This window comes from Pelecanus crispus, chromosome 3 (assembly GCF_030463565.1).
Source record: "Pelecanus crispus isolate bPelCri1 chromosome 3, bPelCri1.pri, whole genome shotgun sequence".
NCBI lineage: Eukaryota > Metazoa > Chordata > Aves > Pelecaniformes > Pelecanidae > Pelecanus > Pelecanus crispus.
Genome location: NC_134645.1, coordinates 54408845 through 54427132, shown reverse-complemented (window position 1 = coordinate 54427132; position 18288 = coordinate 54408845). Strand labels below are relative to the sequence as shown.

Genomic DNA, 18288 nt, shown 5'->3' with positions numbered 1-18288 from the left:
GGAGGCGGCGGCGGCGGGGCTGAGACTCACCAGCTACAGGCAGCGGCGGCGGGAGGGCGGGCGGGCGGGAGGGAGGCGGAGAGGAGGACACGCCAGGCGCAGCGCGGCGGCAACAACAGCGGCGGCGGCAAGAGCGGAGAGACACCGGCGGCGGCTCCTCGGAAGCGGCAGCCGCGCCAGCAGCGCCCGCCCGCCCCGCTCGTCCCCTCCCTCCCCCGCCGCGGAGACAGGGGGCAGCGCCGAGAGGAGAAGCCGGGCTCAGCGTGTGTGCGCGGGAGGAGGAGGAGGAGGAGGAGGAGGAGGGGGGACACACCGAGGACTGCGCCGGCCGAGGGCGCACGGAGCAGGGAAGCGGCGGCGGCACCGAGAGGCGGCGGCGGCACCGAGAGGCGGCGGCGGGTCCTTGTGCCCGGGGAGGAGGGCGCAGCCCGCACGGGGGTTTCTACCGAGTTTCCTCTTTTTTTTCGGTCCCTGGGACTCGGCGGCGGCTCTGCGTTTGTCTCCGGAGTTGAATCCTCCTCCTCCTCCTCCTTCCTCGGGGAAGCTCCCCTCCCCGCCCCCTCCCCTCCCCCACCGCCTCCCTGCCCGCCCGGATCCAGCCGGGCGCCCCGTGCCGCGGTCGCGTTGCTCGGCGGAGCTGCTGCGGGCGCTCGCCGTCTCTGCGCGGGCTTGGAATATGGTTGGGGAAATGGAAACCAAGGAGAAGCCGAAGCCGAGCCCCGATTACCTGATGCAGCTGATGAACGACAAGAAGCTGATGAGCAGCCTCCCCAACTTCTGCGGGATCTTCAACCACCTCGAGAGGCTGCTGGACGAAGGTAAAAGCGCTCGCCTGGCCGCCCCCTCCCCCGCTCCGCCGCCCTGCCCTGCCTCCCCCCCCTTCCCCGGGCCTCCGCGCCGCTCCCGGAATCCCGCTCGGCCCCCCGCCCCGGCCCCGGCCGGGCGGCGGGGGGAGCCCGGGGCCTGTTTCGCTCTCCCCGCTCCTCTCCTCACGCTCTCGGCCCCCGGCTGGAGAGCCGAAAACAAAGGGGAAGTGCGGGCTCTCCCCGCCCTGGCTGCTGCCGTGTGGTGCCGGGCGACTCGGGGAGCGAGTGCGAGGGGGAGGAGGCAGCGCTGGCCGCACGGGTCCCCGCTCTCCCCTTGGGGTTTCCCCCCGCCCACCCCCCCCCGCCCTTATTTTTCCTTTTTCCCGTCCCCGCGCCGTCTCCCAAAACCGGGGGAAGGGTAACTACGGCACGGAGAGGAGCTCAGGAATGTGCTCTGGGGGAAGGCAGGGAGGAGGGGAAGGGCTGGCTGGCGGCGCGGCGCTCCCCGCCCGCGGCGGCGGGGCGAGGGGTCCGGTGCGGCGCCCCTCGGGGAGCGCTCCCGGCCGGCCGGCGGCCCCGGGGCGGGGGGGGGTGTGTGTGTGTGTGTGTGTGTGTTCCTTTGGGGATTTGGCTGTTCTGGAAGCTGCTTGAACTTGAATGACTAAGACGGAGGGGGCTGAGCTCTTTCTTCAGCTCCAGCTCTACCCCACCCCAAACTGGCCACAAACTAATTATAATTCTCCCATATTGCGAGGGAAGCGAACAAATTCTTCTTTCAGCTATCCTTACCTTTTAAAGAAACTAACTTGAAAGACTCCTACGTGTGACTTTAGTGAAGGGGGGGGGGGGGGGGGGGAGAAATTACGAAATGACTCGTCTGCTCCTGCCAAACGTCCACTGCCGCCCCCAGCCCCGCACCCCGCTCCTGCCTCGGAGGGGCGAGGGGCCGCTCCTCTGGGTTGACCCCCCCCCCCCCTTCCCTTTCTCCTAAATAGCTACCTTTAAGGTTTCGTATTTACAAATAAATAATCGCATTTTAGAAAGGGGAAAAAAAAAAGTATATGATGGGAACTTCGTGTGTCCCATATGTGTTCCCACTACAGTAGCAGATCCACTGCTCAAAATAAGGCGATACACTCGCTCTTAGCATTTTAAATTAGCTTTATGCTTGGGTTCACAGGTTTGCTTTTCTTGTTAAAAGCATTTCCTTTCTTACCGCCTTAAACCTAGTCTTTCTGGAGATTGAGAGACCTCTTTGTTTAGTCTTATTTGGTAGCTTTGTAGAATATGATAAAACCGTGAATTATTTATATAGTTTCAACTTGTTGGGTTCCTTAGTATGAAATACTGAATTTCGAGATTTTGAGTTAGGATTCTTGTTTGCGGACATATTCCTCCTCGCTAAAAGAAGTTTGGGAAGTTGTTGACCTCGGAAGATGAAAGAGCTGGTTATATTTGGTAGAACAATTCCCCGCCCTCTCCCAAGACTGTAAAAATGAGATAGTGACTGTAGTACAACAAAAAATAGCATATCGAGAAAATGCTACCTTTTGAAATAAATGATAGAGGAGTGAAAAAAAAAAACCAAACCCGGTGAAGAATATTGAATGATGGACTGTGGGAAGCGATATAATGGGAGACTCTATTTTTATTTTCAAGACTCTTGATGCAGTTTGAATTTATACTGGAGCAAATATGGATGTGAAAAGTAAAACTATTTAAAACTTATGTTCTTGGTCGCCACAGCAAACAACCTCTTCAGAATAGTTAGATTTGCTCTAAACATCAAGAAGAAACTGGACTGAGAAGACGCCTTTTTAGCACAAATGAGCCTTCCAGAGGCTTGATGTCGGATTTTTAAATTTCTGAATCTCTTCGACTTAATGTATTTGGCCAGAGGAGGCCTGAAACTTTTTTTTTTTTTGGTAATTGTCAGAGAACAAAAGAAAGAAAAACATTTCCCCATGCGAAAAGGACACTGAAAAAGGAATGTCTGAAATCCTTGCATCTTTTGATATATTTTTAAATATTGAAAGCTCTGGAAATCTGTTTTTTGAAGTACTGGAGTTGCAAAATGAGGGCTGTGGAGACTTGCTCAAAAAGTTTAAGGATTGTGTTAGAGCTATTCACACTCTTCTTTAAAAGAAAAATAAATAAAATACAATCTGTGTTTCTGAATAGTCTCAGGAAGAAGTCTGCTATCCCTTTAAGCTTTTCTGCTTTTCCTGTTTACGTTGGCAATTGGGTGGAAGTATTGTGGAGGCAGAAAACTTTTTGGAATGTTGAAAAAAATGTTTCATGCAAATCTAGTAAATTGCTTCAAGACTTCAAAATTTGAACACTAAGGGGCGCCAGTTATTTTTTTTCTGAGGCGTGAGACTCGCCTCTCAACACCAGTTCTGGCTTGAGTAGTGAAATGAACAAATCTGTTAGAAGATACCAAAGAATGACAAAATACTTGTGGATTTGTGCAGGTATCTGTATTTGCATGCACTTACCTATATTGTATGCTTACATGCAGTATTATATAGGTGGAATTGTCAATAGCAATGAACAGTTGAGAAGCTGGAACAACTGTTGTTCTGCAAAAACACCTATCCTGGTTACCAAAGGGGTATGGTGTTAAACATCTTGAGCTATATGCTACGCTGACATCCTCCAGAAGGTTTTCGCAATAGCAAACTATGGGTTTGCTAGAAAGGTCTGCAAGATTTAGAATGCTTACTTAAAAGTATAACATTTAATAGTTTCATCAGTTGTTTCGCAGCACCTTTGAGAAAGCCAAATATTAGGGGCAGGTGTGTGTATATATACATTTATTATATATAATCTAAAAATAAAGCTACGGTGTTCATGCTCCCTCTTTGCCCCCTCCCCCCTGCAATTTGGTTTGCTGCTTCTAGTTTACTGTTTTGTGCTTTAGGTAGGTGTTTTTTTCTTTTAGTTACTATACAACCATTTTCCTGAGGGTTTTGTTCATGCTTGAGAAGAGAATAATATTACGATCAGCCTTTGTCTTTTATTTTGTGCTGGTGAAATTGAAGAAATAAATTCACAACCCTAAGAATTCAAACAAACAAAACATAGTATTGCTTTCTCTACTGGAATGCTAGGGGTTTCTTATTTATTTATTTTTTACATGCCAGTATTTAAAAACAAAACTCAAACAGCCTTGTGTTGTGATTACTACTTGTAATTGCATGCAACAAGAGAGAGAAATGGACCTGTCGGTTTAGATGAAGAACAGTACATCTAATCGGGTTAGGTTTCAGAATGTACGTGTACTTTTTTTGGCTCGTTTCTGTGCTGTGTGTATTATCCAAAACACATTTGCCTTTCTGAACTCTATCCTAGCGTTTGATCTTTGAAAATTTTAGTGCTTAGCTTAGTAGATGGTCTCTGCCTTATGGCATTCGGTTTTGAAGATCTTCTTAAATGTAAGAGGTATATGGAGGCAACGTTTTTTTTCTTTAAAAGAACTACTTTATAATAAAATATGAAAGTCACAGTTTTGTTTAGGTTACAGATATTTTTGCATATGTGTGCTTTCAACTTCTTATGTGTAAGTAAGGCTTTTGTGGATTAACAAGGATGTTTAAAGTGCACATCATAATAACTAGGAAGCTGGATTGTTTTTATCAGACTAGTGCAAACCTGTGGGAAGAGAGGGCTCTTCCTGAATGTGGAATAGGCTGCGTTTCCTGTAATTGTTTGCACCATCAAACGTGACCTGTGGTGGGTTTTTTTTTCACTCCAGCTTCTCAGATACTAACTTATGATTCTAACCTAGATTGTTTTTTCTGACAACTTGTATATTTTAATGGTCCCCTTTGTGGAAAGTTAATAAAGTTGTACCTTTTCTCTTGTACTTTTTTTTTTTTAAATAAATTGGACATTTCAAACTCTGCAGTTGCACTCTGATCTATTGAAATTAACGAGGTACTTTGGTTTTATTCTTTCAGCAGATTGTCAGCAAATATGCCTAAAATATTAACTGAGATCAGAGTAGTGTAATTTTCATATTTGCATTTTGTTTTCTTGAACCTGTAAGGGGTCAGATTCCTGTATCTGATTGGAATGCACACAGATCAAATCTGTGGTCCGAACTGTTTTTAAAAGGGTATTGACACAGACTTTATCAGGAATTCATTTTTCTTCTGTAAACTATACCTTGAAAACTTCTGCCTCCTTGTCAAATGTCTGTTGAAGGTGACTTAAAAGCGTGTCTACCTTTAAATATAAATTAAGCCATGCACCTAGCTTTTGGAGATAAATCTAATTTCATGTCAAATAGGCTGTCTCTTTCTGACTAGCAGTTACAACAAAGCGAGCTGTAAAAACATTTAGGTAGAGATTAAGGAGGATAAATTTTCCTTGGATGTTGCTCTCGGTTTACTGTGCTGACTGAGAAAAGTGCATGTGAACTTTCAGAGCCCAGTGTCCCAAAACTGCAGTTTTCGTGTCAGTCTCATTTTCTAAACCAAAATGTCTGCGTGAGTTAGGACTGAAGAACTGTGTTCTGGTGTTGTAAGTTGTCCCTGAGAAGTTATCTGGTTACTCTTGTACATGACCTTATTGTTTGCGATTATGTAAATGTAGCCTGTGCTTAGCTAGGGTTTTGCTGACTTGTCAGGTTTGATGAAGGGGCACTGGCCACATTAGCATGTCTTTTTCAGTTGTATCAGATCTTGCAATAAAAACCTATTATTTCATTACAAACCATGCCTCTTAAGAGATTAATATTCATTAGGATAAAGGCCTTATGATAGGTATTTGCCCAGAGAGTCTCAGACTAATTTTTAAAGTTTGAGGTGTAAAGTTAAAATTGTACAAAACAGCATGTGACAAGAGCATTGAGCATTGTTTGTGCTGTTTATCAATAGTGCTCTTTTGAATCTGGTTCTTTAATAATCTCTGAATCTTCAGATAATGGTCTGAGGCGTTTTTCTGAGTATGTTTGTCTCGTAATGATGAGGTTGTAAAGCTTCTAGAACTTGTGTGTTCAAAACCTTCATAAGAGTTGTTCTGAGGTGTGGGTTTTTTTTTTTTTTGTAATTCCTTGGCAGCCTCTTATCAAAACAAAAGCTCCATTGCACTTAAGGAAAAGTTGTTTGGTTGGTTTTCTTTTTTAGCATGGAGAAAAATATTCAAAATTTTCGCCGCCCCCCCCCCCCCCCCCCCCCCCCCCCCCCGCAATAGTTCCGCTCTTTTGAAAAGAGATTATTTTTGGAGCGGTATCTGCATCATCTATAGAATTGCAGTCACCTGGCGTGTAACTTAAAAAGATTGGTGTTGTTTTGACTAATAAAAATTTTAAGTTAGTAAAGCAGTTATTTTAAGCTCATGTTTTGAAAGCAGTTTGTTCACTGTTGCTTACCAATAATTGATTATTAAAATGTGTGTCATCAGAGGGTTTTTAAAGTAAGAGTAACTGTAGTAGACTTAGTTTGGTACAAGAGCTGCCAACTTACTTGTCTTTAAATTGGGAGAGACCTGTTTGCATTTTTTTTTATCATTTTTGTTTAGCGTTACTTGTTCCTTAAGGTTGTAATTGAGTTGCATTTTCCTCGTCTGAAATTATACACAACAGTTTCCAAAGTAACTAGGGTTGTATAAAAATCTCTTGCTATGGTTAGAAACAACTGACCAAGTGCTGATTAGATTAGGGAGTGGCACATGATGCTTTTGTAACGCACAAAGGAAAAATTGAAGGTGTGTTGGTTGATGTTAGTGGGCAAAAAACCCAATGAACCAACAACAACTGAGAAACACTTAATAGATTGTAAGAGAGCACTTGCATAGATTGTCTTAATTATGAAAATGAAGCTTATGTGCATCAAAAGAGAACAGGTCAAGTCAGAAAAAAGTTGCTGGTGTTGGATGAGTGCTCTGTGTGTGACGAGAAGGCTGGGCATAAAATGAATGGTTACTTTTGCAGTTCAGTAACTTTTTTGACCAGGTTATCTGTTTCAGTCCTTAAATGAAAACTTTCTTCCTCTGAGTACACTGAACAATGCCAAATCAGGAATGGGATACTTAAAATGGTTTGAATTGTGTAGGCTTCGGTAGAAAAGCAAGTATATTTGAATTGTCTTTAACTACTGGCTGTAACCTTAAATGTTCTCCTTTTTGGAGAACACATGCTGATGCAGATATCCTATTAATTAGAGGTATTATTAGATGCTGATCTGGTATATATTCCGTGGCCGACAGGATAGACCTGTGTTAACATTAATTACCAGACCATCCTGACAGCTCAGGCTGATTGAAGTACAGCAGGAGTCTGCCATGGAGACCGATGGTTTATATTGGACTACTTATATGGAATGTCAGGGGGTGGGAGAGAGCAGAGGTGGGGGAAACGCCTGGCCAGAAAAGCTGTGAAGTTATGAAATGCCCTCTCTCACTGACCCTTGTCTTTATTGAAACATAACTCTCAACGTCTCATTCAGGTTGTGTGAATATTTCTGTATGGATTTTAATCAAAATGCATACTATGAAAATCTGTTGATTTTGTCATTTTATTGAAATTTAATAACCCAGTGCTAAGAAAACTAGTAGGAACAGTAAAACTGCCAGTGTTTTTAATCTCGTTATGCTTAATGCAATTGGTTAGGTCAGTAGAAGCACCATGTAAGATATGTCTGCAGCTTTGTAGCGGGAGGATCTAGGTCTGTGAAGGACATTGGAGCTGTTGTTTGAATCCCGAAACAGATGATAGGTGTAATGTCTATGATCTGAATTAGATACCTTTTGCTCTGATGAGACAAACGGTTGGGTTGCTGAAAGTTAAGCAACATTACATTTCTGCTTTTGACTTGAGAAAATGTCCTGTGTTACCTTGTGCAGTGCAGTTAAAGTAATTTCTGGGTTTGGGTTTCTTTTGGTTGTTTTTCTTGGAAACGTCTAATAGAAGTGGATAGCAGAGCTTAGATTTTTGAAGCAATTTATGCTTGAATGAGCAAAGCAACCATTTCTCAGAAAGAGAAATAATATCCAACTTCATTAGCAGAGCTGCTCCTCCACAGTGTTATTCTTGTTTCCATTAGAAAGTTGTCTATTGCAGGCTAGTTTGGTGTCTGAGAATAACAACAAGATGGTGCAAGTTAAAGTGCTTCTATTTGGGCAGTTGTGTTATGAAACCTCTGTTGTCTGGATCCGGTACTGGAAGTTGCAGCCTTTTTGATACTCTGCAGTTACTTTAGCAGGTGTTAGTGCTTGGGATGAGTGTGGTAATGTTAACAGGTTTTTTTAAATTTTATTCTCATGGTTTAACATACTGAGTAAAAATTGGAAAGATATTTTCAATTACTTTTTGAGAATTGGTTTTTATACTTGGTGTCAAAATGGTAAATTTTGCTTCCCAGTTCATTGCAAAAAATCATTCTCTTGAAGGGAAGTGGCAATAGGTAGCTATTAATGGATTTTCTTTTAGCATTTTTGGTGGTGTATAGTTGATTGAATAGCACACTGGAAGTCGATTTTATGAATGTGTTTTTAAAATATTTTTGACTGTTTTGCAGCTGCACCTAGGTACTTGTACTTTATACTGTAGTGAGTTAGAGAAGATTTTCAGTGTTTCCAGCACAGGGTGTAGCAGAGCAACGTTTCAGTACTTTGAAACTTCATTTTGATGCTCCAGGAAGTGCGTGGGTGGGAAGGTCCTCAGGATACCCATTTTTAAAGGGGATAAACCATGACGCAATTTGTGTGTTAACTGACTGATATCTGAGCATATTAATAGTGGGGCAGTTAACACTTTTAGTGGTATATAACCTTATGAATGTTTATGCTTCTTTAAGACTTGGTTTGAAAAGTTAAAAAAAACCAGCATGACAAACAATTAAAATCTTGTTACTTCTCTGGGAAGTTATGTCAACGTAGCTCTGAGGGGTAATGCATCAGAACAGCTGCTGATGTCAGGGCAGAGGCAGGGAAGATAATACAGTATTTTATACCCTTATCCGGTAGATCAGTTTCTGGCTTAAAAGGTCAGCTGATACTCCGGACTGGTCAGGGGTTTTTGAATTTGTTTTTATGTGGTGCTGGCTTTCTTTTCAGATAGATTAGAGCTGTGATTGAACTCGCCATATGTGATCTGAGTAGTTGTGTTGGCACAATGGCCGAGCTGGCTCGATACTGAAGATGTAGAGCAGAGTCTTGGGGAGAGAATTACATTTACTTAAGCATTTACTTTAAAGTCTGAAACTGCTAATTGATGTCAACTGATTGTGCCTCTGGTCCATTCGAAATTTTAAGGATGTGACTATTTTCAGACTAGCTGACACTAGATGGAAGCCAGACTTTGCTGAATTCTTTAAATCTTTCAGCTGTTGAAATAATGAACCTTACTGTTTTGTCTAATTCAGGTTAAAGACCTGTTTTAGAAATCTCTGTAACCACTACTTGATCGAAATGTCCTATCCTAACTGCAGTATATATTTTCCTCATTAGTGTCTAGGAGATGGAATACACCTGAAATCTTAAAAAGTAAGCAAGAAGTCCATCTAGCACAAGTATTAACAAAAACTGAATGTTCTGGTTTGTATATTTAAATGGCAACTCAACTAAAACATTCAGCTGATGTTGCATAATGCTTCCATTTATTTATCAGACTTCAAAGCTGTGGCAAATTGGTTAATATTCTTCTTAATGCACCTTAATCTAATAACTTGCAAATAATTATATCGAAAGTTAATGCATAATTTCACTTTGGAGATTCAGGGCAAGCCAAATCCAGTTCTGTTTGCTGTGGAATATCTTCAGTTTCTTTGCAGGAATGGAGAGGAGGAGAACACAGGAAAAATTCTCTGACTCAATGCTGTTTGCTTTTGAGCAGTGTTGCTCATCTGTTGCATACTGCTTTTAGTTAGTTTCAGTTTGTTTGTTTCATATTAAGGAGCGTGAGCTGCACCCCCACATCAGAAATGAACACAGACTTTTTTCAGAAAGTTGTCAAACTGTCGTCATCTCCCCTTCCCCTCCCCTTCCCCTCCCCTTCCCCCCCAAACTGCCAAACTAACTTTGCCTAAATACTACATACATAATCTACTGACAGGCGTGTTCACACACAGGTGGTTTGTGTGTTAAAGTTGAAGGTTAGAATGCTGTAATAGGCCCAGCTGTCTTGTTTAAAGTGTGATGTTTTTGCTGCGAAGATTGTCTGCGCAGACAGAACATGGTATGTGTTAGGTGATGGTAGAGACAAGTTGTTGGTAGTTCTTTAATTGCTTAAGTATTGTATCATCTATAAAGGTTAAGTATAGTCAGAGAGGCTCATAACTGCAGTCAGTTTATGACGGAATTGCTGCTACTTAAAAAAAATCACTCAAGGCTTTTATGGAAATCTGATACTGCCTCTGAATCAACCTGAAGCAAAACTTCTTATATGGATTCTTTTGTTCCCACTTTTCACATAGTTCTGTCAACTTGGTGCTCAACTAGTAAATAGACTTGAAGAAAATCTGGGCACAGATGATATGGTAGGGAGCAGAAATTAATTCTAACCAAGATTCCATCAGGAAGACTGATTATATGTGTATTAAAACATCTTGAGAGGAAGAACTTCAGTATCTCTCTCTCAGGTATAAAATTAGTGGCTGCAATTGTTTTTAGAAAGGAAGTATATTTAGCTGTTGTAATAACGTTTACAGAGATTTGAGTCTCATATTTTGAAATTTCTTGCAGTGTTTTTGTGTTCATTCTCTGTGGATAAATTTTCTTTTTGTGACAAGACTAACATAATCCTTTGGGAAAAAATCTGGAGAAAACATCTAAAGATCAAATTCACCTCAGAAGAAACTGAAAAAAAAGTACAGCTGGCTTTCTTGAGAAAAGCTTATTAAGCTTGCAGACTTTAAAGAACTTTAAGAGACCTGTGGCATATAAGAAATATACTGATATTCTGAGGAGCAGGAGGGGAAAAAATTCCCTATATCAACTTAATATAGGGTTAATTGAGGTTAAATTCTATACGGATCAAAGTACTTCCAGTTTCTAATAATGTGGGTGTAGCTTCCAGGGAAACAAGGAATTGTGTAGAAGCTCTGTCTATGGGTAATGGGATGCATAAACCTAGTGCCTATTGATTTAGTAACTGTGTTTTATTCATAACTATTCATGAGGAATCTTGTTGGTTCCAAATGGGAGGTTTAATGCACACGGAGGGCACTTCGTAGTGCCGAGTTTTAATACAGTTAAGTGTCTTCAGAAAGGTATTCTTGCGTCAGCCTCAGATTAACATAGGATGAATAACAGAGCAATTCATCAACTAGGCAGCTCTGAAGAGTGTCAGCAAGAAAGCTGACGATGATGAATTGGAGAGAAATGGATGCTGTGGTAGATAGCCACTAACAGCTAATGCTGGAGTGTTGAGGGATGGCACTTGGTATTTAGGTGTGTGCTGGGTAATTAAGTGAGGAGGGACTGCACTCCTTTGCTTGGCCAAGTAGAAGAGAAACACGTCCCTTCTACAATTCAAGAAGGTTACTAAATTCAACAGCTTAAAATGACAGATGGACAACTGGTTTGTACTTTATTGAAAAAGATTTGCATCAATTTTTAGGTCTGAATGATGTGAGTTATGTTTTGAAGACAGACTTCCCTTGATGTTTGCAATCTCAGCAACCTTATTTGGCAATAAAAATTTGGATAAGTTAACTTTGAGTAAGGTTTAGTTTATTCTGAACTTAATTTTGCTTCAAGTTTTGCACTGACCTTCCTTAGATGTCACAGCTTTCAGTTACTTCCAGTTACTTCAGCTACTGGTTACTTTCAGTTTTAAATTTCTTTTTTTTCTTTTTTTTTTTTCATGATAAAGAAAATAGTTGTGAATTTGAGGGGGTTAAACCAGAAATAAAATTGCCTTTGTTTTTTTTGCTTCTATCGACATAATAGCGTAACAAAGTTGTTTTTGTCATGTGCACAGGTCTTTCTAATCCCATTTAATATGGCTTGTGCTAGAATTGTTTTTGACCTCTCATTGTTATATCAAATTGTTGAACACTTGGTACATGGAGAACAGTTTGAAGTAGTAACGTTTAAGCTCTTTACTTTGTGAGGGCTGTTTGCATGGATTTTTTCTGACTGTTTAGTTACTGTAGGTAACTAAACCTACATGTGCAGGCTAAGGAGTATACATACAGGCTTTCTCAGCCCTGAGCAGAATTCAATACTGAAATCGGTATTGAAGACAAGCATTTCAGTATGTCATATAGTAGTCACAACTAGTACAGCATAATGGTATGTTGTAGTACAAATTGCTACACAGATCAAACTACATTTTTAGTATGTGTTTTTCTTCTGGATTAATCAACTTGGCTGCTGAAAGTTTTGAGCGATTGTTAATAACTAAAATGTGTTCCTGAATAATCAGAAGGATATTGTGTTCTCTCTTTCTTCAAACTTTTATTGTGTGCTCTTAGTGTTAAATTTCAGATACAAAGTCAAGACACTAATAAAGTGCTAACCTTTAAGGAGCTTTTTTCCTAGTTGGGTTATGAATTAGTAGTTTCTTGTAGTATGTAATACATATAGTTGAACACAGCTTATGCTGCTATAAACATTTTTTTTTTTTTCCCCTCTTGGAAGGCAAAGGAATGAATATTGCTAGTAATGAAACCTGGATAATTTCCAGGCTGTTAAGCTAATTAATGAAATTTAATACCACAAATATGGATGCAAATACTATGCACCTATCAATATTGGTATCATGAAAAAATTAACACAAAGGACATAGTATGTTTTAAAAATGTATCACTGTATAAGTAACTACAGAAATTATATTATATGTTGATCTTGAACCTGTTCATCAAATCATTATATGGAAGGACCAGAAAAATCAGAATACCTTTTTTTTTAAGTACTTGCATTTTGAACTGAAATATCTTTCTGCTCAGAAAATGTTTCCAATTTACAAAAATAATATAAGAGTTTAAGTTAGCCTTCAAACATTATGAGATTATACACTACACTTGATTTAGGAAAGGAGAATAATGCTGAGATATAAAGGTGTCAGTAACTGTTGTAGTGTGAGATCTGAAGTAACTTGTCATTTGGTTCAGATCATCTGTTTGGCAGAACATTTTCTTAGGATAAAAGAGATGGAGATACTTTATACTGAAGTTAATGTTTGTACAATCTAATCAGGATTTCATCTGCATGTACCATCTTTTTCCAACTTAAAGTATACTATTTTTCCTAGTGCTTGTCACACTGAGCTACTCTAGCCACTACTTGCCCTAACCTTTTCTGACATAGCAAAGAATTATAAAGCAGGCATATTTCATACTGCAGCACCATCAGTGAAGCTGCAGTCATTTGCACAAAAAATAACATCAAAGAGTTTGTTTTCCTAAACCTAACTCTTAAGGTTCTATATTTTGCTATTGCATGAAAACAAAGCAGTGTTTGACATGAGACCTCTGAGACCATGTTCTCTCTGTAGCAGACAGCATGTTTTTTTGTTTGAAAAGTTAAGGGAGCTAAGTGAAAAGCAATATGAGTTACCAGAACGGCGTTTTTCAATCTATGATTTGCAGACCCACTGCATATGAAGAGTTGCTGAAGATAACAAAGAAAAAGGAAGTCTGTTGTTGGGAGATTTAAATAGGCTACACTGAGCCTTCACCTCTTTTGGAAACTTTTTATTAGTCTGTAAGTGGAAAAGGTTGAAGACCACTGATTTAAAGGCATTTTCATTCTAGCAATTGTTCTTGTCCATGGGCGAAGTAAAATTTTGAAATAAGAAACTTCGAGGGGATCATGAAAACAAATTGTGTTCACCATTATGTAAGTTGAAACTTGTTTCACCTATCTGCATTTATTCTTTTCTTAGGACTTCCTCCTATTGCATGTTTACTGAACTAGTGAGTGTGATGATGTTTTCCCCGGAGGAGATGTAGAGAATCTAATTGTATTTATCAATAGAGTCCAGTTTTGCAGCACTAGAACTCCAAAATATTAAGATGTTAATTCCCAAGAGTAGGTATAAGAGATGTAACCTATTAAATTCTGTTTTGTATGCTATTATTATAGAAAAGTTTCAGTAGTAAATTGTCTTTATGGGCATCTGTAGCTTTCAATTTTAATTCCATTAAAATAGCCACACTGACTAAAGCAAGTTCCAGATGCTCAAGTACCTCTATCTGTAAATATTTCAGGAAATGTGGTTTGTTTGGGTTTTTTTCTCCAAACTTTTTGCCCCCAGTGAACAGCTCTGTGAGTTGATAGGACCTGTTGTTTGGTGTTAGTGATAAATAAACTTGGAAAAAAAAGGAATGTAACTTGTAACATTGTTTAATACATAGTAATCCAGGTGCAGGTACTGCCTATGTAGTAAATCCATTCTTTAAATCAATCCTGAATATCAAGTCATAATTTATAAGGTCCTTTCTGGTGGATTTAACAGATAGATGGAACTAGTGTAATTCAAATCTGTATTGTATTAGAAGCTTATAAAACTGTGTTAAAAAAAATACATGTGATTTATAGTTAGCATTCAGTTTAAATATTGGATGTTTAATTTGTATGGTAGGTTGCACTTTTTCTGCTTGTTAGTTTGTTCCTAAAAGAGGCTGTTTAGCTTCCAGAGAGCTAAACTCACTGGAATTTAGCTAAAGAGAAAATTGGTGATTCTGTAGCTACTTTGTAAAACCTTATATTATCTTCAACATTTTAGTTCTGTAGGCAGCAGAGATCTTGGCTACCAGACTGGTAAAAGAAATACTAGTTTTGTGTTCCTAGTCTTTGTCTGTTTCTACCGTGTGTGTGTATAGACATGGGTGCGCTCTCTCCCTGTCTGTGTTCTCCACCCCCCCTTCTTTCTCTTGTAGTAGTGGTACTAGTTAATACCCCTCTCTCACAGTAGTAGGAAGAGGTTACCCGGTTATGAATGTTGTCTCTATGGATGAGACTTAATATGATTAGAAATGATTTTTTTTTCTGATATAATTAAAAGTTATATATAAGATTGCTATGGTTGTAAAGCCAAAGGGGAGGGGGGGGAGAGTCTACTTTAGACTTCACATATCTGACAGTTTTTAATGTACATTGATTAACTGAAATGTTCTCTTTGTGAATGAAGAATATTTTCATGTAGCTTAGAAATACCAGAATTATAAACTTTTACTTTTAAGTATTTTCATTAAAAACTTTATGGCTTTAATAAATGTAAATATAGTTTGAATTTCGACAGCAAAAATGAAATTCATACATTGTTTTAAAAAAAATTCTTAAAATTTTACTTATGGAACATGGTGGATATCATCATGTAAACTCATATATGGCATTTTTTTTTATGCTGTTTGTTGCCTGTCTTCTGATATCTATTGGTGTCATGCAGAGCACTTTCCTTTATAATAAACCATATTTTGGTTAATCCTACAGATTTTGACAAAACAGTAATCCTTCTCTCATCATGATTTCAGTTAGAAAAGCTCCGATCTCAGCTTTTGCTGTAATGGCGAGAGGTAAACACTGATGCTGCATTATCTTATCTAGTTGATAATTTCATCTCATAGTCCCGGAACTTGATGTGCCAATTGTTAAACGCATTGGGCTGTGAAATAATCAGTACTTCAGCTTGCAAATACCAAGCTATTGTTTTCAATAAAGTTGAGTTCAAATCAGCTTTCTGTGCTGCATTGCAGTGGAAACCAATTAATTACAGTGTGACAAGATGCCATTTTTAATTGCCAAAAGAAAGTTCCTAGTATTATTTTGCAATCTGAACAAATGTTTGGCAGTTTTGGTTGAAATTTAAGTTAACTTTATAGACAAATAGGCTAAAGAGGCTTTGGTTGTTTAACTTCAATTTTTAGAGTTCACATTTATGAAATGGCTTCTCAGATGTTTTCTCTGATTTACACTGCCCCTAATGCCATGCAATATGTCCTTTTTATTAGTTGTTGAAATCTAGAGGGCACTTCCATTTTATTTCATGTGACCCATCTCATGGTGCAAAGTATCATCTCAGTTGTGCAAGATTTAGTAATTTCTGATGTGTGCCCATGATTTACTTAATTTTTTTAACTTCTACCAGTTAAATATCAGAGATTTATGGTTTAACGGGTTTTTCTTATGTTTTTAAAAAGGCATATAAGAATTGACTGGAACAGCATTACTGCTATTTCCAATGTTGTTATCTTCACTTATGTGGCCACATAAAGTGAGATGAGTTAAGAAGTTATCACAGGATAGTTTGACTGTTGAGATACATTAGCTTTTTATTAGATACTGTTTGCTTATCTGATAAGAAAGTATTTTTGGAAAGCAGTGCGAGAGAAATGCACCTTTTGAAAAGGCAACATGTTAATGCAACTGAGTAGTACTTAAATAAGCTAACATGTGAAATTAACTTAACTGTGCATATAGATTGGTTACCTCTAATACAATTTGATTACTTTTCAGTGTGACTAATACAGCTATTTCACATGCTAAAATGACATTCTTACGCTTTTTACTAGAATACTAAGGGCTTAATATTTTTAATTGCTGATTGCATATTATCTTTCACTGTTATACTGTAATTTAAAGTCTTTTACTCAGTGAAGCACAAACCAATATGAATTTAACTCCCATACTTCATAAAGATTTGGCATATGGCTTTTAGTTAGCTCTTATTCCTCTTGGTAGCTATCACTTTGCTGCTCTGTGTTTCCAGTGGTATATTTTTGTTTTTAAGTACAAATTTTATATTACATCCTACTTAGCTCAGGTAGCATTTATATAAAGAAGCAAAATGAAGATAGGGCGTTTCTTTTGATTCTTAGCGGAGGAGGACATTAAAACATGTAGCATAGTTTGCTTGAATTGTGTTTGCTTCTATGACTTCCACATCAACAGATAGTGAATATTCGGTATTTTTTTCTGAGTATTTTTCAGGCTTGCCCCAAAACTTTTAAGGAAAAGTAGGTCACGTTGAGGTAGGAAAAATCAGTGAAAATTTGAAAACAAAGTTTGTGGGAAAGAAAAGGGCACTTAATATGAAGAGAAAAGGTGTGTAAAAAAAATTCCTGTAGAGTGCTCACTAAAAAATAGAAATGTTTAAAGACAATTTTGTATATTTTAGTAAGGAGTGCAAGGTGTATGTGAAGGTGTAGTCAACATGAGGACTGATTTTATTTTCAGAAATCTTTTGATTAATGCAAGTAGACAAATTAATGTCAGTATATTTGTTTTTAAATGGTTGACTTCTAGAAACACTTAATATAGGAGCTAATGGTGGCTTTTACTGAAAAAGTTGAACTAAAGGTACTACCTGTGAAGAGCTTCCTCTGAGGTATACCTGCCGTTAGGGCTTTTTCATGTGAGTGATAGGTCCTTGCGTTACATTGGAGAAGCTAATGTCTGAATGGATGTCATGGCTGCTTCGGAATGATGCTGCTGTTAGCAGTGAAAAATGTCTTCCTTACGATTCTTGTGCAGCAGGCTGTGGAGTGCAGCACATTTTTATAATAAAGGTGATGAATTTAATCGCAAACTGGCAGCCAAATGGAAATTGCAGACCTTGATACTGGGAGAAAATTGCCTATAAAGCAACTCCTGAGAGAGCAGGCTTTAAATTTATCCACCCATTTCGACATTGAGGAGAACATAGGAATTGCAGGGTATTTTGCTTGGCCTGTTTAGTTCAGATGGATGGCACTTCAGTCTTCCTTTATTTAAGAACTAGATACAGTGTTGTGTTGGTGGTTTTGGGTTTTTTTTTTTTTTTAAATAAAAAAAAATTGACCTTGCTGCTTAAACTTTACATGCTAAGACTTTTGGAAAAATCTGTTCCTTTATCTTAAAACTTGGTCCTGTTATAAAGTAGGACCTAATATGCATAATTAATTGAAACTTACTAACTGCTTCACAGATTTCCCCTTATGTCAGATTTAGCCCTAATGTGATTTGAGATTTAAAAAATGTATTTGAAGGCTGTTTGCAGCATTACACTGATGTGAGAAACAGTGCCATAAATGATTTAACTGGTCTTGAAGTCCCACTGGAAGGAGGATACTTTCTGTAACAGTATGTAACATAATTTCTGATAGAGGCACAGCACTTTTCAAAATTGTTGGTACTGATAGATTTCAGCAAATCATCCTCTTAATCTCTTATTTTTAGCAGTGCCAAATGCTGATGTTCTTCCTATATGATAACTAGGATCTGAATTTACAAATATGATTCCTGTATATGGTAAGCACTATATGAAAAAAAAGACAAAACATTCTTTAGGGAGCTTACTAAAAGATGATATGCTTATCATCTGTTCATAGAAATAATTGCAAATAAATTAATTTAAAAATATATACTGTTATTGGACACTTAACTGAATGTCCTCACTGCAGCACTTTTGGACTGCTCTTTTGGGTGCTTTGAGAGGTGATCATCATTCAGGCAGAATTAAGAATGAATAGCATTGGATTTTGTCACTGTCTTTAAGGTGAAGAGAATAGGAACACTTAATGGCAAAACATTAAGTGTGGCATTTGGAACA

At 38.8% G+C, this 18288-nt stretch overlaps 1 protein-coding gene across 10 annotated transcripts in view; it reads left to right on the top strand.

The window, feature by feature from the left end:
• The first annotated feature begins 620 nt into the window (after positions 1-620).
• The window catches only part of QKI (QKI, KH domain containing RNA binding), a 164270-nt gene continuing 146602 nt past the window's right edge, over positions 621-18288 (top strand). For all 10 annotated transcript variants that reach the window (XM_075706716.1, XM_075706713.1, XM_075706710.1 and 7 more), the window contains exon 1: positions 621-818. In XM_075706716.1, coding sequence (XP_075562831.1) covers positions 677-818 — 142 coding nt within the window. In that variant the 5' untranslated portion in view covers positions 621-676. The remainder of the gene's footprint in view (positions 819-18288) is intronic.